Below are 25,208 nucleotides of genomic sequence, written 5' to 3' on the forward strand. Positions count from 1 at the left end.
AAGCTTTAAATCACAGCAGAGACCTGATGCAGTCTTGCGTTTGTCTGTGTAGGGTGTCGATAGATGTGCCACATTCAGAAGGGCACAGAAAGGCTGTAGTGAGCGATCTCATGTTTCCATATAAAAAAACTTGTTGTATATTTTTACTGGACTCATTTATTTGTTTAAATGAAAACTTTTTCAAATACTTTCAATTAAGTACATCTACTAAAATACTTAGAAATCTTGATAAAGTTGTACTTGTGTCAGTATTGCAGACATTGTACTTTATGCTCCACAGTCTGTATTTGTATTTGACAGCTGTAATTACTTATTACTAGTAAAATATACAGACAGGATATAATACATGCAATACAGATTTCTGAGTTGCAAGCATATATATCTGAAAATGCGTCTGTCTCCAGTTACAAAGAGAAGGATTATCAGAATGTAACCAGCACAGAGGCCAGAGGGGCTCCAGCAGCGCAATAGTCCAAACACATTGGTTCATGTATCATGGATGCAAGGCATGGAGAATAACTACAGTGGACAGTTTCAGCATATTTTCAGTGCTTGGGTTTTTTCTGAAATACAAGGAAGCTTTGGTGCCTGTAATGACTTCTCTCTTTACACAGCAGGGACAAAGCAAATGTTAGTAGCACAAAGAAAGTGTAGCCCACATTTCTTCAGGTTGTTCCAAATAATTTTGATCCAGCGGGAATGCTAATATTACTAAACTGTATTTCTATAGCACCTTTCAAAACTGGGGTTAGGTGGCTGGCAGAAGTTACAAAAAATAGAAACTACAAAATGAGAACATTTACACTAGATAGACCATAATGTGTTATACAAAAGCAGGCTATGAAGTCAGAGAAAGTTTGATTTTTGAAACTGAAGGGCTGATTGAGCACTTTGAATGCTTTAAGTAGAACCTTTAAGTCTTATTGACTTATCATCTTAACATTTTTAAGTTATATCGATACAGATATGGTGTTTTTAAATCACTGATATTTTTTTTTCTTTCGGCACACACTAAACCTAAACAGATTTCCCAGTTATTTATGAGTCCTTGCTAAGATAATGTGAGAGTTCAGTTTAAAAATAATCTTGTTTTATTGCCACAACAAGACGTGGATGACCCTTTTATGCCCGTCCCGACTCTGCCCAGATCAGCTGATTGTTGGGTTTGTTGAAAACATTTGTTGCCAACAGGGAGGTTGCAGGGTGCAAATTATGCAACATCAACCCTCATAACATGGTTCAACTTTGTTTCTCCCGTCTCTTTATCTAGCACAACACAACAGATATATATAAAACCAGACATCTGGGAGCATGAGCAACAACTCTAGTTTGTTTGGGTTTCACTTCTAATTGCTGTTGCTATATTTGTGTCACGATTGTGTACACATGCTTTATAGCATGACATATATAGATATGTTTAACATGTTTTAAAGGTGTCTTTCTGTTGCCTTGACTTGCTCTTTTCTTTTTTATTTAACTTATTTAATTTTTTAGATACACACATAGCTAATATCAGTTGAGCTCTAGCTTTAAGCCCGGAGTGTGGAACCTGTGACAGCTCCTGATTCTCTGATCTGAGAGCCTGGGTGCAGAATAAGAGGTTAAGAGTTCTGAAATATAAAGCAGAAAGATATTATGTAGTGATTTCAAAGTAATCAATATGTCCTTAAATTAGATTCTGTCACAATTGGGAAGCCGGTTTAGTTCTGGAGTACTCTGTTTATGAGTGTTTATGAGTGGCCTTGCTGCTGTGCTTTGCACCAACTGGAAACTGGAAACTGCAGCATCATTTTAGGCATCTATACACTGAGATGCAGTGCTGTATAAAAAAGAAGTAAAACCAGCTCTAAAGTAAAAGGTCTGTTACTTATGAACCAGCCACTGCTGAACCAGTCTAATAATGTACTGCAGTAACATATTATATTAGTCACAAAGGTAAATTTATACTTTATACTTTAAGTGTGTTTTGCTTCTAATAATTGAACAGGACTATACTTTTGACTTTGTCTGTCATTATTATTATTATCATTTAATATTTTCAACTTAGTTAAGCGAGCAGTGAATACTTTAAAAAAACACTTTGATGAAATTCAAAGTATTGAATGGAAGGGAAGTGAAGTCTACAAGTATTTTAAACATGCACTGTACCGCGAGTAGCAGAGGAAGGCCGATTTTGGCTCTATAGCTCAGCGACATATGGAAGAAGAAATGTGAAAGCGTTTCCCTGAATATAAACTCTGAAAGAAGGAGAGCTCTAACTGGACTTTAACAATGTGGATGTCAGAAGAGAAGAAGAAGCGAGGCAATGCGGAGAGAATGAGAAACCAAAGACGGGAAAGTTCGATTTAAAGAGTGAACACACTCTATGGAGTTGACGGAGCAAGGGTTGGTGAGAAAGAGACAGGTGCACAGCTATGGGGAGAAAGAAAGCGAAGACAAAGGGAGTGTTGGGATGGCGGAGCTAGTCCTTCTGTTGCCGCGGCCTCCCTCTCCCTCTCCTCACTGGTCCTCTGGAGGTTTTCCAGAGAGCCCTGCTGTACTTAATAAAGGCCAGTCAAGCACCAGGCATTGCTCCAAGACCTGCTATTTTTCTCCACTTCCTTGAAACCCGGGCTAGAATTTTGAAAGCGAGGGTGTGGATAAAAGAAAGTGGGATGCAGAATCAAAACAGGGAATTTAAGATGCTTCACAGTTAGCTCAGTCTGCTGCAGTTATTGGATTTAGTCAAAATATAACATTCAAAAATGAGGGAAGGGGAGGGAAGAAAATAATCATTCAACGCTTCATCTTTCGTGTCTATTCCGAAATGATGGAGTGACTGTACTGTACGGAGGTTTGGCAGAGCACTTGTGGGTAATTTCAAAAAAAGGAGCAGTCTATTGCAGGATTTTCTGAGGCGCTGTAGGAGGCTCACTTAGTTACCATCATTCAGATATAATACTCGGGCCTTGTGGAAGGAGTAGCAGGAGAAATGTTTACAGAGGAGGTGTCAGAACTTGTCAGCTGAGCAAGTACTACACAGTCACCGAGTTTGCGAGTGCCTTTAGGCTGCTTTGCAAAAGGGAATGTGTGCGCTGCATGGAGAGAGAATAAACGAGTGAAACAGACATGCGAAAAGGGATAAAGGGAAAAGAGACAAGGGCTGTTATTCCTCTATGACCTTGGCTAAGGTTTCAGTCAGCCCGCGGTGTCTCATGACCCTGTTTGGATTCGGTACAGTAGCAGCGGCCTGCTTGAACCGGTTATGCTCCTCACCTCTACAAAGATGTAGATAAAGTTGATGATCTCAGTTATTTGTTTTCTTTCCAAACCGTCATCTTGCTTCTCTCCAAAATGGCTCCGGAGCCTCATTCCAGATGGGACAAGTGTGTGTGCATGTGTGTGTGTGTGTGTGTGTGTGTGCTGAGCTGACTGGGGCATTTTGTGTGACACATTTTTGACTAAAGTAGTTACAATCTCAAATACTGTGTTCCTTTTATTGCAGCTGGTTATTTTCCTGTTGCATAATCTTTTAATAAATACTTATTGTCATTCAGCACTTTCACCTGCTTTATATTGCAGTCATAATCAGGACTAGCTGCAAACTTGGTTACTATCAGGAAGTAAATCACAACCAAGAGCCACCCTGTCAGTTAGGCATGTAGCAACCGAGAGCAGGAAGCTGAGTTTGGCAAAAACGCATGCTAAGAGCATCTTCTCTCGGCATCAGATATGTGCTTCTTCCTTTGAAACACATTAAGAAAAAGAGCTGTTGGTGGTTGCGGTGCACACGGTGCAGCGTCTTAACTTCCAAAAAAGAAATGCAGCCCAGTTGAAGGTGCTCTCGACCTGCAGCAAAAATCAATTTGACATCATTTATAGTGGTATAAATGCCCTATTTCAGGGCCGGTCATGGTACCGCCCCTGAATGCCAGATCAGTTTCTAATCAGGGTGTATGTGGGTCAGTGGGAGAAAAACAAAAGGTCCAAATGCGACCAAGGGTTTTAGCACATTCTCATCATGTCAGCCATGAAATCAGCACAGAAATCACAGCACCAGGGTACAATCTGTTTTCTGGAGGTGATTGTGCCTAAAAGTATGACGAAAAGAATTACATAGAAAGAGACAAGAAGGAGCACACACACACACACACACACACACACCAAAATACACATTCTCAAAGTTATTGACCTACAAAGATCTGTTTTAAAAAACCTACAATTTTGACTGACAAGATGCCGGCTTTGCCTGTGAATAGAATAGAATAGAATAGAATTCAACTTTATTGTCATTGCACATGCACAGGTACAGGGCAACGAAATGCAGTTTGCATCCATCCAGAAGTGCTTTAGCCATGATATAGATATATTACAATATATATTAGCAATAATATAGATGTGTAAGTATATTACAGAAATGGGTATGTTATAATGTACACGGTATGAAGTATGTTATGAATATGCTATAACTATAAGTATGTACAGGCTGTAGTGAGTACAAGCTATGTACAGGCTATGAACAGGATATAAATATGAAAAAATCTATACAGAATATGAAATAAAAAACTATACAGAAATATGAGATATACAGTTATACAGAAATGTGAACTATGCAAGTTATAAACAGTTGTAGGATTAAAAATTATTGTATGTACAGAATGATTATTTACACAGAACTATACAGTAGTGCAGTTAAGATAAGTGAGATATGTGGATAATTTCTACAGAGGCTATATAAAGTGCTAGTGGTTGTGGGTGTGTGTATGTTCAGTCCATGAGTTTAACGTGGGTCAGATGTCAGGAGGCAGAGTTCAGGAGTCTGACAGCTGTGGGGAAGAAGCTGTTCCGGTACCTGGTGGTCTTAGTCCGGAGGCTCCTGTAGCGCCTCCCAGAGGGCAGGAGGGTGAAGAGTCCATGTGATGGGTGACTGGAGTCTTTGATGATTTTCCCAGCCCTTTTCAGACACCGCTTCCTGTAGATGTCCTTTATGGCAGGAAGTGGTGCTCCGGCGATGCGCTGGGCAGTTTTCACGACCCTCTGCAACGCCTTCCGGTCCGAGGCAGAGCAGTTCCCATACCAGACTGTTATACAGTTGGTCAGGATGCTCTCGATGGTGCAGCGATAGAAGTTCACCAGGATGTCTGAGGACAGGTGGTTCTTCCTCAGAGTCCTCAAGAAGAAGAGGCGCTGGTGAGCCTTCTTGACCAGCTTGGAGCAGTTTCAAGGCTGTTCACTCTGCAGAATTCAAACAAGCCCTATCAGCTGATTGTTGTTGCTAACGTTCATATAAAATGTTTGGAGCTTGAGGCCAGCAACGTGTTCCTATTGAACATGTTTCAGTAGGTAATTAGGTTAACTAGCAACAAGTCATTAACAAGATTTGGTAGAAAAAAAGAGAGAGGCTGACAGTGTTTCAGATAATGAGGGGTTCACCAGTGTGTAAAGACTGTGTGGTTGTGTAGTTAAAAAATACCATTTTTCAAGATAAAAATTGTAAAGAATTTGGGGGGATGTCATCATTTACGGTGCCTAATATTGTAAAACGATTAAGAGAAACTGATTAAATTTCTATATGGAAGTGACAAAGATGACATCCGGTATTAAATGACCATGATCTCTGAGCCCTTAGTCACCAGTGTATTAGAAACACATAATTCTGTAGCAGAAATCACTGCATGACCTGAGCAACATATTTTTGTCTGACCATTCACAAAACTCTATCATGTAAAAGAAAACACACACACACACATATATTTCTATAAAGATCCAGAAACACTTCGTTTCTGATCCTGAGCTAAATTAAGAGGGACTGAAGTGAAACAGAAAACTGTCATTTGGTTTGATATAAAAAATTGTTTAATTCTTTATGAAAATCACAGATGCTGCATCCTCCAGGCTAAACAGGAGATGAACCATCTGGCTTGTGAATGACTGTGCAGTTCAAAAGCCAGTGATGGTGGAACAGAGTTAATTATTGCACTTACCATGTGTAACTTGCACATCTGTGAAGGCACCATTAATACTGACATATTTTAGAAATATCAAAATCAGCGTGTCATTTTCAAAACACACTAGACCTTCCAGCAGCCTTTATGTTGTATTAATTTGAGGTCTTACTGTGTTGTAAAGCATCATTTTTTAAATTTTGGCTTTAGGAAAACTAAAAATGTTGCCTCAAAGAGCACACCTGATTTTTAGCTTTGAGAGGTGAGATGTTTCTTAGTATGGCAGCAGCAGAATGTTATTTAAGAGGTTTAGCAGGCATGCATACAGTCAGAAAGAAAGGACAGCCTCTGAGGTTTTACATATCAGGACATGATACAAATGAATATATGAAAACAAACAAGAAGAAAAAATTGAAAATTAAATACACTCTTACTGCTTCTTTAGGAAATAAGAGAAATAGGAGGATGATCAGCAGCCATGGTGGTGCTAATGAAATGCACTTGATTAATTTATCATCTTATTGATCATATTATTCACAAGTGGGAAAACGTTCAGAAAGATTCTCAGTATTCCCAGTGGTGGACATTCCCGTAACTTCCCTCCAAGGTCAGACTGTACAATGGTCAGAGAAACTGCAACAAATGCAAGAGCTACACATCAGACTCAGGTCTCAGTTAGTTGATGGAGGGATGTCAGAAGAAAGGATTTTCTCTCTAAAAAGAACAGCAGCACAGCTTTGTTTCCAAGGTTGCATCCGAACAAACCACAAGGTTTCTCAAACAGTGTCATTTGGACAGACAAGATTAAAGTAGAGATGTTTGGCCAACATCCACAGTGCCACATTTGGTGAAAACCATTAGCACAAACACCTCATGCCAACTGTCAAGCACGGTAGTGGAGGAGTGATGATTTGGGCTTAGTTTGGAGCCACAGGTCCCGAGCATCTTATAGTTGTTCTGCTGTAGTATAAGTATTCTAGAGTCAAATATGAGGCCATCTGTTCAACAACTATAGCTTTGCCTACACTGGGTCATGCAGCAGATTGGCCTGAACAAGAAAAGAATCAAGGTGTCCAAGTCTGGACCTCAACCCTGATAACAGTCCTGTGTTGGGACTTCAAGTTATTGCTGCAACATTGCTTCTACAAATTGTTGAGTCATGGGTTGTACTCAGTATTGCGCACCCCGCTTTTGCAGTTTTTGCTTAGTTGTGTTAAATAAGTAATGACACAGTGTAATATGTTGTGTTGTTTTTGTTCATCTCAGATTGTATTTAAATCATTTTAGCTGGTAAGGCCTTGAGGCAACTGCTGTTATGATTTGGTGCTATATAAATCAAATTGAATTCAACTGAATAGCTCGTTTTCTAAAACCCCAGGGTGTACTTTTTTTTTTTCATGTATCCATGACATGATCCTTTGCACAGGTGGGAAGACAGAGTGAGACAAAATGATACTGTAGATGTTTAAATGGATCTTCGTGGTGTAATTACTGTGTTTTATTCATTATTATCTAGATTTCTAATAGACCAGTTTTTAATTCTAAGCGCCACAGTCCAAGTCATTGTTATAAGAATGAAAGGTTGACGTTATTTAATAGCTCCGGGCGCCGAACGTTGCGCTTAATAAATTAGGTTTGGCTAACAAAATTATTAGGCCCTTTAAATTACATAAGCACCATTGTTTCCTTTTCTGCTCTCACTGTTTCTGAGATAACTTTTAATCAATGCCTTTCACTATATCTGTCATCCTTCATGAACCAGCTGCTACACATGGAAACTAATTACTACTTGAAATGGTGAAAGTGGTTGTAATGAGTTGCTAAATAGGCTCAGGTCAACAGCACAGGAAAAATGTGCAAAAACAGGCTACTGTGTGGGTGTCAGAGCATAATTCACTAAGCACCTCTAATTACCCTTAACACAGTTACACATTAAAGGAACATACCGCGGGATGTGCATGGCTTAGCCCATTACCTGCAAATCATATTTAACACGCATGTTCCAGCCATTTTTAAAATGCGTCAAATGTTTCAGCACGACAGGAAAATAAATTCAGAGACATGCGAGACAGGAAAACAGTCACAGTTAATTAGTAATGTGCTTTGTTTTGAGCAGAGTTACTATGAATGGTTAAAAACAAAAAACAACTTCGCTTTTGGTGTTTTCAAGAATTCTCAAACAACTAAGAATGAATGCTGTAAAAACCACAACCCGACCAACATTGGATTGTTTTTTTGGGGGGAGGGGGGGTAAAATGAGTTGCATGTGCAAGATGGATGCAGCCATTGTCGTGTCAACCGCTGATTACTAAAGCTGTTTTTTACACCCTCAAGATGAGCATTTTTTTCTATCACCATCGTAGCTTTTGAGAAACCACCCATCACACGGGGGTGGATCTGACTGTGAAACTGCATGCTCAATGGCTGATGACTCGTCACTCACATGGTGAGGAGTACCTTACTTTATCCTCCTTTTTCACTATACTTGCTACCATCATTTACAAAATGACCTTCATGTTTTACTCAGTAACACTTAAAACTAGCGATTGATGTCATCACAAAAGTGCTTACTGAGGTCAGCAGAGGAGCTGAACATCTCTTTGCAGCTAGTGGAGTTGCCCCTTGCTGCTCATTAAGAAGAATGCACGTTTAGAAACTTTCATGTTGGCTAACAGCATGTGATTGACAAGTCAGCAGCCAATGAGCTGGAGGTGTCACAGTCACTCCTGCCCCTCCTCATCACATCCGTTTTTTGAAGCTAAAATGGCAATAGTAAAAACGCTAACCTCAAGGTTTCAAATTGAGTCTTCACAACCCAACGGATGGTTCACGGTAGCTATGTCCATCTTTATGCCCACAACCCGTTTCCATCTTTTATATACAGTATATACAGTTTGTAAACAGTGGAGTTGGAGCCACAAACTATAAGATGAACCCATTTTAAATTACTTCAGGCATCTATTTGTAATATTTGCGTTTTCTAAAAAAATAAAACTCTTATGTTTATGTGTAAGTTTAAATGTGCCAGTACTGATATAGATGGGATAGACCAAGATCAGGTGTTAATGTAATATCAGTCAGTATATTGAGCTACATCAGGAACAAGCTGCCAATCTAAAACTGTATGAAATATACATTTTGCTTTTTTTAACGTTTGTTCTTCAGGCTTTCAAATCAAAAGCTTTTTGGATGTCACAGTACAGTACTTACTTTTAATTTCATCACATCATAACATCCCAAATACAACCAACTTGTTGGGAAAATGTGGATAACTACATTTTTCTAATGTGGGATTGATTTTTACTATGCTGGTGTACTTTTAAAAAAAATTAAAAGACACCTGTTTTTGACTACTTTTATAACGAATACAGAAGTAATATAAAGAAAACCAACACTGTCACCCAACAGTCCTGATCATTACTTTAACACATTGCCCTCACTGTTTTAAAATACAACCACAGATGACAAATTGAACATTAACTTGCTCTTCAGATTCCTGTTTTTTAAAACCAACCCTACAGCCCACTGAATATTTATTGTGATAACACCATTAATTATCTGAAAAGCATTCAGCAGCTCTCAGCGTAGCCCAGATAAAGCACAATAAAGACACAATAGGTGAATATTTCTTCCTGTATATGTCTAATGGAATCGCAGGCTTGGCTGTTCAGTACAAAGTCCCCTGCAGTCACGTCACAACGGCTAACAGGTTTAAGAAGAGAAGTCTGCACTGTTTAGTCCTGATTGCTAGTATTGGGTCATTAAAATTTAAATCAGGATTGTTGTACACTCATTGCACCCATATGAATGACGTAATGATTTGTCTGATTCCCAGTTCCCAAAGAGGGTCTGAAGAACCAGGCGGCGTTCGAGGAGATGAGGGTTAATTACATTAAAGAGCTCCGGCGTTCGGTGGGAAAAGCAACCAACAACTCCGGCCAAACCTGGCAGCGCTTCTTCCAGCTCACCAAGCTGCTGGATGCCATGCATGATGTAAGTACCCTTGACCCCCTTTGCCAGTTGCATACAGTACAGCCTTCCCTTGGCAGTCTTTCTAGTTATGCACTTTAGGGCTCTGATACGACTGGAAATGTTCTCAGTAAAATGGCAAAATAGTGGATTTGGATAATGTGTTTACTTAGCAGTTCAATGGTGCTGTGGCTTGGAATAAGGATTATTACATCCCATTTTCTCCCTGAGGGAAGGTTATTTTGGAAAAGGCAGTGATGAGGCTTGTATTGGTGAATGGAACAGAAGGGGATCGATACCAGCTTGCAGTTTATTGGAGTTCACACTGGTCACCGTAGCAAATGTGCAAAACCAGTTTTTTTGTTTTTTTTTTAAATGCATGGGTCAACAAGTGCGTGGGAGAATGACAGTGTAGGCACAGCCTCTGGAGGTGAGCGTTAGCAAGAGAGAGCAGTCATAGAGATTCAACGACCCTAATGACTGAGTGAATGGGGTTAGTGCTGGGCAGATGACCTTTCTTTTAAAGAAGGGCTGCCCAGACAAAAATCAGTGGTGCCCCCAAGTGGTAAAGACAATCAGTGAAATTCAGTTGCAGTTTACACACATTTAAAAAATATACATGTACAGTACAGTACTGTGTGAAAGTATTGCGTCTTTATATTTTGCTTCCAAGGAGTCAGACTTTCTTGCAATTTTTTAAAGTGGTCGTGAGCAATTGTTCTCCAGGCTTTCTGAACTTCCTTTATTGGCTGCTTTTTCACTCATTTTCAGTCGGTACAAGAAGTGGACTGAAAATAGTGTACCTGTGAATAATTCAAGCGTAAAACACAAGAGATGAACCAGTTTGAGGTGTATTCTTAGGCGCTGTCATGAAGCCATTCTCAATGAAAGGAAACAGATTACACTTTCAGCACGTCTGATGAAGTGATGAATCCAAATATGACATTTATGGTTGAAGTCATCAGTATATATAGAGAAGGTTAAGAGAATAGGCCCTGCCATGGTTTTGGACTGCATTAGAGCCAGTGGTGTTGGGAATCTTGTCAAAATGTATGTAATTCTGAACTCAGAAAAGCACCATCGTTTTTCTAGCGAAATATAAAGAAATTAGGGGTGGCTTAAGACTTTTGCACAATGCTGGTAAGTAGGACATAATTTAGAATTTAGAAAATAAAGTGAAAAAAAAAAACAGTTATGTTTCTAATAATCATATTTTCTCTCTGTGGTGTCCAGTTGGTGGGGAACTTGTTGGACTTCTGTTTCTACACCTTTCGTGAGTCCCAGGCCCTGAAGGTGGAATTCCCCGAAATGTTGGTGGAGATCATCAGTGACCAGATACCAAAGGTGGAGTCAGGCCTCACTCACACGATCTACTTCCACAAGAAGTGACTCTTTACACAGATGGGACAGAAGCGGCATTAAGAACTCGAAAAAGAGGAGCGAGAAAAGTTCAGGGAAGAGAAGAAATGTGCTGGGAAGGCCCGTCCTGCTGGCCCGCACCGTGTCGCTCAGTATGCCAGCGTCCTCGTACTGTATGGAAAGATTTATTGATGATGGTGACAGAAGCAAAGAAAAAAAAACAAAAGAAAAAGTTTGGGGGAGAAGGATTTGACCCTGCAGTCACCACGAGCGGTTTAGAGCTGCGGATAGTTTGAGAAGCCGAGCGTGACACACCGAGAAGGACTTGTGACAAATGTGACAAAGCATCCCGAAGTACACCAATGTCCCCCTGCCCCAAAGACGATAACAGTATTTTCTATGGAGATAAAGCCATACATTTCTTAGGACGCGCTAGACACATTCACTAAACACACAAACACACACACACACACACACACATAGAGGAAAATCGACACACTTAACTGTCCACATGCCTTCACACAAAATGCACAGGTGCACTCCACATGCACTAGAAATGGGACTCCCTTACTTACAAATCTAGAGAAAAGGTTTTGTTGCAAATATTAACTCTGGCTTATGCAGTCTTTCACAGATAATAGCACTATGAAAAAAAAATTATGCCAATATTTACATTTGCTTTGCAGTGTAGTGACGAGACTGCAGGGCAAAAAAAATAAAGGACATTAATAAGGAGGCACAGAAAATCTAGACTTAATAGACAAAGGTCTATTTGAATATATTCCAAGGGCTATACGAGGATCATCATAAGCTGAATAGTCGCATCAAATTTAACAAGGTTCAATTTTAAAATCGGTATCATATAAGCCATCACTGACATTTACATGCTGATTTTTCTTTTTCAAAGTTAAAATGTGTAGTCAAACAATCAAAACTAATATGCAAAAGTCCAAAGCTAAAGCTGTTTTGAAACACAAACGTCTCTCTCGCGCGTAAAAGAAAGCTTTGCACGTGATGCTCCCATGTCATAAAGTCACTATTTTAGAGGCATCGTGGTGTAGAATTAAAGACAATATTGACGAGAGACTTTTTACCTTTGTGCAGAAATGGTCAGGAGCGCGGCAGGATGGAAAAACATAATGCATTTACGGAAACAATTTCAGTACGGCCCGCTGGTAATGGATTTGACTGAGGTGCATCCATAGTAATTGCTGTTATTTGTGTTATCTCCAGAGCAGCTGTCCAAATGTCTGTTTTTACTCACAATGAAGCGAAACCAGCCCTTTGTGAACCGACACTTATCTACTCTTCCCAGAAAGAATAAAAAGCATTTTTTTTTAAATAAACGTGTGTTGCAAAGGTTTTAAGTTTTTGACAAGCCAGTCGTTTTACATTTAAGGTGCTTCGTTTCTACAAAAGCCAGGCAAAACATAACATGTACAGTAACTTGGTAGAACAGTCCATGCAGTACGCCACGTGGGCTCGCAGTTCAAACACGCATACTCTGTAAAGTCGATATAATCCAAGATGGAGCGTTAACTCTTTGCAGTGCTTACAGTAAAAACAGCTAACGTATCAAACCCCAGGCAGATGTGTACAGGTATTAACTTCTTAAAAACACACTCTATTCAGCTGTTGTACAGAAGATGTTTTTTGAGGTACACGAGGACGAGAGCTTGATGAAGAACAGACTTTTCGTGTTGGTATGATCACTTTTCCCTCACTTTGCTTATTTCCTTTTTTTTTTTTTTTTCCCCTATCTTTGGGCCAAGTGCTACTATTTTAAAAGCATGGCGAGGCCCAGTCATCTGGACCATTAGCTCGTCTCACACCCCACTGGTTTCCGGGTGGTTGTGGAACACTACTATGATGCTACTGAAAAACGACGAGTCGCTGGGGAAGAAAAGCAGTGCGCGTGTGTGTAGGGGGGGGGGGGGTCGGTGTGTGAATATTACTATTCTTTTTTTCGTGCCCTGTAAGTGTGTATTTACATGTGTGTATGGAGTGCGTGTGCGTTTTTTTGTTTTGTTTTTTCCTCCTGGCAAGCATGTGCATAGATGATCTGCTCTTTCGGCGTGGGTATTATGCATTAATGTTATAGGATTATCCTATTTCCACATTTAGATTTTTGCACAGAGAAGATACAATGTGAAATGAGGCGTCGGTGCAGCTCGTAGGAATTCTCTGTTTCGATAAGCAACTGTGATAATGCGAGGGGGGCAAAACATTCTGCATGGTCACCCCGGCCTAAAGTTAGACACGACATCATTACCACATCAGGGTGGCCGCGTGCTGTATTTGTGGCCTCGTGCTCATCTGAGGTCTCGTCTGTGTTGTTATTTGCTTTGAAGTTGGCACAACAGATTAAGTAGGTAAGTAAAGTAACTTTACTTACTTATAGCTCTTTTGCACTTGTACCTACTCAGGTTGACTCGACCCGGTTTTTAAGGGTTTTCGAGTAGGTGGTGTTACCTGCTACCAGGTTCTTTTTTTAGGACCTTCTCGGCGGTTTTTCCAAGCAATTTGAGGCAAACCGAAAATGTTACATCAACAGGCCACATGGCACTGATTGCCTAGTCAGTGGCGTCATTCCACAAGTCATGACAGCGACTCCTTCACCAAAATTTTTGAAACCCAGCAACGAGAAAAATGGCTACACAAACAAACAACACTGTGGTCCTCGAGTTTGACAAAAAGAACTAGACCGAGCAGCAGGTAGCTCATCCTCCATTGTTGTGTTGTGTTTGTGTCACGGGACTTACTGTACTGTATTTGGTACTCGATTGTAATGGAAAACAACCAAAATTGAGTCAGTCGAGTTGAGTAGGTACTAGTGGAAAAGGGCTGTTACTTACTTCATTAATTGCTTGGACGTTGGCGTAAAAAGATAAAAGGTAAGTAAGTAAAATCAGTCAAAGTGATTTTACTTACTTATTTACATAACTGCTTGGAGGTTGGCATTGTTGGGATCACGACTGTCATTCGATACTGTATTTTTGGGGGAGAGGAAAGCAAAGCAGGGTGTTTTAACTTTTTGTCATTCCCAAATCCGAATCCTTTTTCAGTAATTCACAAAGAGGTTGGTGTGTGTGTGTGTGTGTAGGCCCGGTTCACTCATGAAGGCTAGGATTCTTGTGTTTTGCCATAAACTTTATAATAATTTCTCCTGCGCAGTCATTATCATGCAGTACCCGATCCATCTTTGCCGTGCCCTTATGCTGATCTGTCACTGTTTCTTTATTTTGCTTCTTGTCTTTTTTTTTCTTTTTTCTTTTCAAGAATTCAAACTTAAAAAAAAACTATCTAAAGGTTCATAGGATGAATGGGAAAGTATTTTTGAGAGAATTATATTTTGCTGGAAAACAATATTTAAGTACTTTGTCTAAAAACGATATCCTTTTTGTAAAATGAAATGTTATTGCATGCTTTTTGATGAGATGTTTACATTGTATTTAAAAAGAAAAAAAGGGAAACTTGTGCCTTTTTATCTCACCTGATTTACAGTTTTACAGTATATATTGTAAATAATACAGCAAGTCCTTATGTTGAGTGTAGTATAAAACATTTCTACTTTAACCATCTTGTTGGAATATTGGAAAAAAAAAGACAAAAACAAACAAACAAACAAAAAAAAATTAATGTGTGTTTCCCACTCGCCATGTCCTGTGTGTCGGATCACAGAGGAGAATTTCAAGAAAGGGGTTGGCACCAGGAAAAGGGCCAAACAGAGAAATGAATGTATCATACATCGTGAGAGACTTATGGAACTTACTACCTGAATGTTAGAGAGAGAACATTTATTATCTTCTTATTAAGTAAAATTATTTGATTCTGCATCTTTTTCCTTTTTTTTTTTTTTTTTACTTTTTGCATTGTTGTTCCCTGACTCATAGGAAAAAAACGATTTAAAAAAGGATTTATTTTGTAACGAGATGTATGAAGTGATGGATCCTTGTTGCTGTTGAAATGATTTCCTAATCCGTGGCGGTAATTGTTGATGAGCACCACAATAAAAATCAAGAAGTCACAAACGATTGAAACTGCGGATATGTGACGGAACATTATTTTTGGCTTTGTGCACACACTGAGAGAAGCTGCGGTATACCCGACCATCCAGCCAATTTCAATTATGACCCCCCCCCACCACCACCACCTTTTTTTTCTGGACCTTCAAATTAAAAGTATCAAGAAATGCAAAGATGATGATGTTATCAAGCTCCATCTCCTTTATCGTCCTCCAGATATATAAGCTGGCTATTTTTTTAATAAATACTTTTGGATATAGTTTAGTGGGACACGCACTTGTTCGCTTGCTTGCAGAGAGCTAGATAAGAAGATGAGTGTCACTCCAGTGTCGAAATCAGAAATCTGCTTAGGCTGAACATAAAGACTGGAAACAAGGGGAAACAGCAGGGAATGGTGTCGTTTGAGGCGCCGTCAGGTGGGGCTCAAGACCACAGTGTTTGAAAATGAGCCACTGCTGGCATAATAGGAGAGGAGACAGACCTGGCACTCGCACAACGGCAAAGGTCACGGTAGAAGTATCATTTTTAGAGGTAAAACCTTTTTAAAATGTTATTTCGGGGCAGATTCTGCAATTCGTTTTAAACACTTACGGAGGTTTAATGTCCCAGTGAGCATTCAAATTCAAAATAACTGCCCGGATCAACGTGTGGAGGCATTTGTTGAAGGGCTTTGGGACCATCAGTGGTGGAGTTGCATTGTGGCTGATGTGAGAGTGTCTACGGTCAGTCTGGTAAATTTTGGGGAAATTGAATTCTAAATGAGCCGACTGAGAGCGGTATCAAAACATCTCATCTCCTAACTCTCCGCTAAAAGGGACTGTAAGTGTGTTTCCCCCAAGTGTCGAGGCAATGCTTCGGAGGAGCGAGATTAATGTATTGTTTACTTAATGGTCATCAATCACCGCCCACTGCAAACAATAAAATCAACCCTTACCCCCTACTTGGGGGAGCGGCTCTATCTTCAAAGCTGTCGGCTCCTAAATGAACTCCCTCCCTGTCGGCTCGGGATAACTCGGGATTTTTGTCTTTTTTTTTTTTTCTCACTGCTGTGTCACAGTACACTTTGGTGGAGTCACTGTACGTGGAGTCCCATCATCACCATTCTCTGTTCACAATAATGATTCGGGTGTAGAGAGACTAAGCCATATCTCCACAGCCATGGCAGTGCATTTTCCTATAAATATATACAACCTTTTTTTTTTAGTTTCTTTCTTTTTCCAATTTGAAAATTGACTTTTTTACTCAGATGCTTTGTATAATAATTCTCAGCAAACATACAGTAGACAACCCTCACTATAAACCAATAAAACATCTTCGAAAGCAGTTACTACTGTATATCTTGATGCAGATATTGCCATACTTGTGTTTGCAAACTATTGCAAGATTCTAATAAAAAACCATTAAATTGAAGCATTTGTTGTAATTTATGGGTTGTGTGCAACTGTGTGCGTGTGTGTGTTTTAAAGGCGCATCTGTACCAATGAGAAGCTAGAAAACGTTTACATCATGGGACACATATAGTCCACTTTGATCTTAAGTGGGCCGGGCCATTGAAATTCACTCTTTCTGTCAATATAGAGTTGAACTGAAATTGTAAGTAAATAAATGTGAAATAAAACATAAAAAGCTCTGGCTTGTAGTTGCCAAGACAGTCCTGTGATTAAACTACATTTTTACTCTGGACCATCAAGAAGAACAAATGAAAAATAACCATGGGAAGATCTTTATTAGGAGGAAAAGGTCTTTGCCGGACCGATTCTGGCCCCCCGGGTCTTGGATTTGATACCCCTGCCCCAAACTATAAGAGTTGATGGATGTATTTGAAACAGCTGCATTTGTTGGGTGGTGATATTAATAAGGTAAAGAAAACAAAACAAAACAGAGAGTTAGAGGCAGCAGCAGGTACGCCATTCACTAGGAGAGGAGATGAAGAGAAACAGAAAGAGGGAAGAGTGAATAATGACAAAAAGGCAGCGGGCAAGCGTGAGACTTTTACAGTAAAACGGCGCCTGTGGAGAAAAATCACCATTAACCTTGTTAAAGGCTGATCTGAAAACACGCCTGCTTTGCCAGACTGTAGAGCAGACAGTATTACTTTTTTTTGCTCATTTTCCTCCCTCTCCCCCTCTCTCTCTCTGCGAATCCACAGCCCTCTCCAAATCTCCCCCAGATTTCCAATTGCTTTCACTTGTAGTCGTGCCAGATAAACAGAATCTATTGGATCAGGCTGATTTCACGGCTGCACCCGCACACATGGCGGCTTCTGTGGCCCACTTTCTCAGCTGAGGAGTCCCCCCCCCACCCCCTTTCCGCACACACACAAAAACACACTCTTTCCTTTATGTTTGAAATTCACTTTCCTCCAAATTCCCACTCAGTTTTCAGCCCCGGTAATACACCGAGTCTACGAGTGTGAAGCGTGATGGAGACACAGGAAAGTATTAAGGCAGTTGTGTCATTTTCTCACGGTTGTAGGTAAACTGCTGCGCTGCTTTGATCTGGGCTGAGTCACGGCATGGTGTGTGTGTGTGTGTGTTTTGGGGGCTGAAGGACACTGCGTCATGGGAGGTAGAGGACAGCTGGCACACAGCCGGTGGGGGCCTGGGATGTGAGAAATGAACACATCTATCTGGATTTTTTTACTCACACGCATCAAGTAAGTCGACATGGTGACACTGATGTATACATCACCCCAGTCTGATGCACACTGATGAATAATGCATGCACAGGTAGGCTGACCTCAATCTTAAGTGGCAGTGGAGGGCAGCTCAACAAGCCTCAAATATGAGAAGCCCATCGCTGTTCCTATTCAACAATTTCACACAATGACGAGAACTAATAAATGAATGGAGCTTAATTGATTTTGAAACTACTAGAGTCTCAATGAATCACTGGCTGAGGCGGCAGGGAGCAGAGATGAGCCTAAATACTACTGAGAGAGAGATAGGTAGGCAGATCGTTGCAGCATGGCATGCTTTCTGACTGACAGTCCAAAGCAGAGTGTGAGAGGCAGGCAGGGCGCACGTCTATGATTCAGCAGTATTCTGGTGGAGGGAAGATGATGAAGAGCCATAGGAGTGGGTGGCAGTGGTGGTGGCGGTTGTGGTAGTTGAGGGACTATTGTGCCCATCTCATTAGCTCTGCCTCATTTCATAATGTTAACGTTACAGTTGCTTCAGGGGGGCTGGTGGACATGTGTCACCCACCAAAACCACAGCTAAAAACCTTTAGCATTTCTTTAAATGGACAAAGCCTGCATGTGTTTACGCTGCTAAACAGCGCATCAGCCCGCTCACTGGAGGCCTGAGTGTAGCAGGGGGTGCACTGATGGTAATTATGTAACGGAGGCCGAAGCTCTGGGTCTGGAGGCCATTTGGTGTGTTAATTACACAGATGTAGTCTAAGAATTAACATGCGTGAGGCTGAGATGTTAATGGATCAGGGAGTGTTGGGGTGGGGGTGAGGGGGTTGGGGGGTGGATTAGTGTGTTTTTCCTCCATAAAAGATTAACATCTATTTTTAATCCCTTTATGGAAAGTTATTTTGGAAGTAGCTTTTAGTCGGAGGGGCCCAGCGTAGGTCAATATAAAGAGGAAGGCTTACATTACACTACAGGGTTCAGTGTATGTGAAGTGGCTGCAGCATGAATCCACATTTCATCATTTTATTCTTAGACTCTGTGGGAAACTGGGAGCCTTTTCAGTGACACAAGGGATGAATCAGCAAAAAAACACACACGTTTCACATTAATAAAGCTGCACATTTCCCAGACAAAGATCTAAACAGCAAACATTCGTTATAACTCTCAGTCGGCACAATACGGCCATGAAATGTGTGTCGTTTAATAGGCTGTTGTGAGATTAGTCCAATTATTAAAGAAACTGTTAAAGACCTCAATCTGTAAAAAAAAATAATAAAATCAATTATTGTATTTTTTCATGACAAGAATACACAATGCAGTGAAAGAACAAAAATAGATATCTTTATTTGTTTAACATTGATCAAGAAGTTACCCAAAGGTAAATTTTTAAAAAAGAGAGAGAGAGAAAAGCCAAGAACCTTTACAAACGTCATAAATCATTGTCTTAAATTATTGTAACCTCAGCTGCAAACACAAACAATCAGCTGAACCAAAGCTCTCAGACAAATTAAAGTGTTTCGCTGAACAGCTGAGGGATAAAATGTATTATGGTGTGCGCACATGCTAAAACCAAATCTAAATGACAACCTAAAAAAACCCATCCATTACTTAGCGCAGTAAATATACTTGGTCGTAACTCTTTAGGGCTTTGAAAACTCGAAGGATGCGAAACGGTAAAAATATTTTAAAGTACTGCATTTCATGGTCTTGCTCACAATAAAACACACATTTCCGATAAGTTAATAAAGAACTAATAAAAGTCCAAATTCAGACTTTCTGGGAGTGTCTCATTCCTTTGCTCTGAAGAACCTGAGTAACGTTGAACAAACCAAACGGAGGATTTCAGAAGAAAAACACTTGGCTTCGATCACCTGCCGAAATCGACTGTGGCTGATTGTCAGATGTTAGTGTTTAACCCAACAGGTTCCATCGGGTGGCTAAGAGGCGTTTCTGAAAAAGGAGTGTGGCAGCAACGATACGGCACTGTAAATTAAAATGAAAAAAAAAAAAAAAAGAAGAACAAAACAAAACGTGCAATCAATGCGCCAATTACACAAAATACAATTACATCAGCAGTGTGGCTCCTTCTGGATGTCTAGCTATTCTCAAAAGAACAGAACATCGCAAAATGGTATAAATGAAAAGTTTGCCTAATCGTTTTCATACATACCCGTATGCATGTTTACACCGGGTGCTTTGACTGTGAAGGCACAAAGGGCATCTCAAACAAATTTGCGTGGATCAATGTCAAGGGCCATGAGGGGTTGTGAGGGGGTCAAATGTTACAGTGGTTTTGAGTGCTGACATTCTACTTTTTGGTTTCTGAGGATCACCCTTTGACTTTGAGCTCATGGATACCATGTATAACAGGGCAGAGGGCGCTCAGAGAGACGCTTCTCCTCTGGTTCTGCTAAGTTCCTTGGATAGAGGCTACAGCATCTTCATATACAGCAGAGCACTGGAAGTGCAATCCCATTTTGCAATTACAACAGTCAAAAATCAGGTGAACACTTGGCTAAAATGAACAAACACATAAACATGCTTGCAAATGCATTGTAAAGTCTACTTGCCAGCAACAAACAAACAAACAAACAAACAAAAACAAAAATGCACCAATAACATCATATGGTGTTGTCATTACTGATTGAGAAAATTCAGGGCTTCGATTGAACGAGGCTATCGAGGCACGTGCATCTTCCCATACTTCCCTTGGTGAACGTGATGAAATGTTCATAAATATTTCCTTTTGGTTCTACAGCATCTCCACATAGTTTTCAGGGATGAGGCCCCTCTTCCCCTCCAGCTCCCCCTCCAGCCAGCCCGGCTCCCTCGACTGGGTCACTGCAAGAGAGGACACAGTGTCACCGACGGGGGGGAACAACAGCATGGGAGGGGATGAGGTTGGGAGAGAGACAGAGGACACTGGGCCTCCAGTGAGTACACTGTTAGAGAGTGAGGAGGGCAGAGGTTTAAAGGAGGATACAGCGATTATTCAGTTACAATAAACTACACTGTGACCCTGTTAGCAGGACAGATATGTCAGAAAGCAAATCCCAGGCTGCCTCGGAACATAAAAAAAAGGCCTAATATTTACTTTAAGTCCAGTGGTCATTTTGTTTTTATTTGGCCCTTTTAGTTTAGTCATTTTACTCAAAACTGAAAGAAATAAGAACTTAAAAAACAACTTTCATATGGGTATAGACAAGTTAAGTCACTGCCAAAACCTCAAAGCAAAACGGAGCCCGTTTTTAGAAGGTTGCGTAAATTGAAATAGAAACTAACATCTCACTTTTTCCTGGAACAGAATGGGAATTTCAAAGAAAATTTTTGCGATCTCTGCGACATTTTCGACATTTAGTATCTGACGTCACCTTGCCATACAGGTTTATCTGTTGAGTTGTGGTGGTATTAAATGAAGTGCATAATGAGTGGTGTAACAGTTAGTTGTGAAAAGGGAAGCAAATGCAGAGAAGCTTTAAACCTATGTTTGTTAAACTAGCAGTCCCCAATCCCCGGGCCACGGACCGTGAGTCGTTTGATACCGGGCCGTGAGAGTTGAGGCTCAGGTGTGAAATTCATGGTTTTCAGGGTTTTTTGCGTTAACTTGGTTTCCCTGAGTCTTTTCCTGTGTGTTATGAGTAAATCTTTTTTTTGGTAACAGTACTGGTTTTATTTTTTTTATTGTATTTGTCCGCGACACCTTAAAGGCCGGACCCTGAAAATATTGTCCGACATGAACCGGTCCGTAGCGCAAAAAAGGTTGGGGACCGATGAGCTGAACGACCAGCAGGGGGCGACTCATGCGGCTAGAAAAAAAAAAGCCCAGCTAAATAAAAGTCCATGAAAACATGGCTCTTAGGTCTCTTACTCTGTGACTTGAGTGAGCATTTTCCTGATGAGGTTATGGACCCAATCCCTCATGTCAGCTCTTGTTAAAAACAACATGACATTCATTTTTAAATCATAGCACCATTTCAAACTGAGCGCATTGCAAAAAAGCGACAAGAAATTCAAAATTTTCCAGATGCAGACTTGCTGTGTAACATATACACTTTAAACCCGTTGCATTTTTGCGAAAAATGAGTTTTTAAAAAATGCACCGTGAAAAAAATTAAGCTGACATTAAGTGATGATGAGCTGGTCCTGATGTTTCTGCACAAGAACAGGAAGAAACTAAGATTCTGGGTTTATTCATTTTTCAGGAAAAGACAGCAGGGAGAATTTGGTTTGATCCAAGAGTTGAAGCTGTATCACGGTAGACGAAGCTTGAAGGTGTATTATATATATAAAAGACACACTGAACCTCCAACCAGTTCACAAGTGGTTTCTGGTAGCTGTTTACCAACACTTGATGAAATCAGTTGCAAGGAAGGTGTTGCACCAAAACCCTGCTTGTGATCGTGTTAGTCTCTAGCAGGTTGTTGCCCTTAGTGTGCACTGGCTAACTACTAGCAAAGTCGCAGTAAAACCTGGAAAAAGTGCAATACAAACTGGAAACAGAAAATGTTGCCTTCAAAATAAAAGCAGAGAGTAGTTGCAGATATGCCGGGCATGTTCCATGCAAGCCACCAGCCACCACAGCAATCTGTTAGCAACTAACACAATCGCAATGAAGTCAAGGGAACACACATTTTCCACTCACAACCATCTGTTGCCAGATAGTCATGGACTGATCTCTGTGTCACTGGGGCCTTATTTACCTGACTGTACACTGTGACACATCCAAAATGGCAGATAAGTTAATGTCACGTGTTTAGCAGTCACGTGACTGAAAAACTGCAATAAAACTCAGAGGACGAGAACAATTTCAATCGTACCCATGCTTTTAAAATAATGTTAAAATGTGTTCAAAATATAGAAACATGGAACACAAAGAAAAGTTCTGCAAAAACTTTCTGCTGGAAAGATTACACAAACTGGACATAACTCCAGTTCTTTATAGTGTGAATGTAGCCCCCCCTTCACCACCACTGACTGTGTGGGTTGGCTAGAGGGGGTCAAGTCTTCAGGCTTTCATGGCCATAGCCACCCCATGTCTCCGCCCCTGGGACCTGTCTTCCAATGCAAGGACTGTTGTTAAAGGGCCGTTTGCATCCACTATGGTTTGAACTGGTATATATTTTATAGTACAATGGAACAACAAAAAAAACTTTAGGTCTCTAAGGTGGCTAAGAATCGAAGAGAATAAATTATAAGCAAATAAGAAATGCAGATATGTTCTGCTAATTTTAAGGGTTAGGAAACATCAATATATGTCAACTTTGTCTTCACACATATGCACAGACTTGGTAAAGAGTCAGACCTCTTGACCTTCTGCACATCTGCTATGCTCCAGCTTTGACTTAAGACCACAAATACATTTAGAAATAGAAGTGCAGCAAAATGTCAAGGGTTTTGAAGACACAGCAAGTAGATGTTTAGTTGATTAAAACCTCGGCACGTAACATTTATGTAACAATGTCAGTCGCTTCCTTTGAAGCCAGATTAAGTGCTGAAGGACACACAGATAGTAAACAAAGCTGTACTGAATGTGCCCAAACTTTCTTAACAGGATAACTGGAGATTTATGTTAAAATCAAGAAGAAACAACTTCAACAAAATAGTTATTTAAAATGTGAGAAAAATAAAACAGGCTCCAGAGTATGGTTTAATCTGACTTGAATGATTACTTTCTTAATACTTATAAATCCACTTTCTATTAAATTAAACGTTGCTACTGTAATCATGTTTTGAATTGCATATACTCCTCACACCAATACTAAAATACAGATGCACACATTGCAAACAGTGCAAAAATGTAATGCTACGTAATCACAACAACCAATAAATTCTTGGGTCATATCAAAAGCATCTCCACAAGCAGGTTTGCTTGTACATAATTCACTATATACACTTTATACTATCTGTGTCTCATAAAGGAGGGTTCTGACAAAAATATAAAAAATAGGGACTTGAAAAATCCTCATTTCCTCTATGAGTGATTAAAGCTCAGTTGAGCTTCGTCTCAGAGACACCACAGACCAAATCTGTGTCTCCTGCGCAGCCCTCCCCGTTCTCCCCCCTCCTTGTCTCATCTCTCTGTTCAATTGAAGATCAGATTGGCTGTTCGGTTTTCCTCCAAATCCAATATGCCAGGGCTGGTTCTGAGTGAGCGACTGGTGTAGGCGATAACACTTACCACCGTTGAATATGTCGCCGACGTGGAAGGAGAGCTCAGAGTCGTGCTCAGCCTCACATGGGTACACTGCCCTGGCTTTCCTGCTGGTGACACTGAAAAATGAAGGCAATCAGTGAGCTGGCGGAGCTTTGGGAAGGATTACCGCACAGTTCAATCTGGGCCTGGGGCCTGCTTGTTCATTCACTCACTAGCCTGAAACAGCAGAAATGGGCCAGGTTGGAAAATAAGAAAAAAAGTACTGAGAGAGGAGCTGGGCCACTACACAGCCTTGTCTTGCCCTATCTCTAGTCTAGACAGTCCAAGGAGCGAGTCAAAACACAGCTACAAGCACGTGTGTGTGTGTGTGCTCAGACACAATGGGATGCAGCACTGTTTGCAGCAGATTTTGTACAGCCAAAAAGGAAAGCACACATCAGGTCTGCGCAGCAGACAACCATCTATGGTGAGATAATTAAAAAGTAGCAGGGGGATTCTAAAGTAGGTTTGCACACAAACACAGGTAGAAAAGAAATCTCCCTCCGCAGCGCTTCGGCTTTTAAATTCCCATTTGTGAGCTCAGAAGCTGCATTTTAAATCAGCCCGATGTAAAAGAGCGCCGTCAAAGAAACCATATTCATCGCACCGCAAAGGTTAGTAAAAAGACGTATTTATGCCATTCGGTTGGCAAAAACATAAAAACCGTCTCCACAGAAAGCTTGTTTTGCCCACCATTGCAAAGTGTTATCTCGAACGCCAGCAACATTACCATGTAGAAATTGTGCCTTCAACGCACGATGCCCTGATAAATATTTCATATTCTTTTTGCAGAGAGGCAACAATGTAGGATGAGAAAGGAGAAAGAAGATATACAAACTGAAAAAAGTTTGTGGTCACAGAGTTGTCAATACAACAATGCTCAGCCAAGTTCCTGAATTCAGAAGAATTTTGGAAGAATGCACTCATGTGGAACCGCATTTGGAAAAACGAAGACTTTTATTTTGATGAAAACAACATTGATGGATTGCCCATAGAATTACCACGCTGTTTGCATACTCCTCAGCAACATCTGAAGGCACTGAAAATGAACTGAGCATTTATTTGGAGGCAGGCAGGGCAATTGATCAGTGCAATGG

At 40.5% G+C, this 25,208-nt stretch overlaps 2 protein-coding genes across 4 annotated transcripts in view; one reads left to right on the top strand and one right to left on the bottom strand.

Annotated features, from left to right (window-relative positions):
- nr3c2 (nuclear receptor subfamily 3, group C, member 2) overlaps positions 1 to 16,687 on the top strand; it is an 89,730-nt gene extending 73,043 nt beyond the window's left edge. The window contains exons 8-9 of one of the 2 annotated variants that reach the window (XM_039613465.1): positions 9,760 to 9,917; positions 11,127 to 11,282. In XM_039613465.1, coding sequence (XP_039469399.1) covers positions 9,760 to 9,917; positions 11,127 to 11,282 — 314 coding nt within the window. Of the gene's footprint in view, positions 1 to 9,759; positions 9,918 to 11,126 lie in introns of both variants that reach the window. The other variant, XM_039613466.1, reaches the window with a different exon arrangement.
- A 2,240-nt stretch (positions 16,688 to 18,927) lies between these two features.
- The window catches only part of arhgap10 (Rho GTPase activating protein 10), a 50,091-nt gene continuing 43,810 nt past the window's right edge, over positions 18,928 to 25,208 (bottom strand). Inside the window, exons 22-23 of one of the 2 annotated variants that reach the window (XM_031752180.2) lie at positions 24,097 to 24,188; positions 18,928 to 20,759 (exon numbers count right to left, since the gene is read on the bottom strand). In XM_031752180.2, the coding sequence (XP_031608040.1) occupies positions 20,671 to 20,759; positions 24,097 to 24,188 (181 nt within the window). In that variant the 3' untranslated portion in view covers positions 18,928 to 20,670. The remainder of the gene's footprint in view (positions 20,760 to 24,096; positions 24,189 to 25,208) is intronic. The other variant, XM_031752182.2, reaches the window with a different exon arrangement.

Source organism: Oreochromis aureus, linkage group 6 (genome assembly GCF_013358895.1).
Source record: "Oreochromis aureus strain Israel breed Guangdong linkage group 6, ZZ_aureus, whole genome shotgun sequence".
Classification (NCBI taxonomy): Eukaryota; Metazoa; Chordata; class Actinopteri; order Cichliformes; family Cichlidae; genus Oreochromis; species Oreochromis aureus.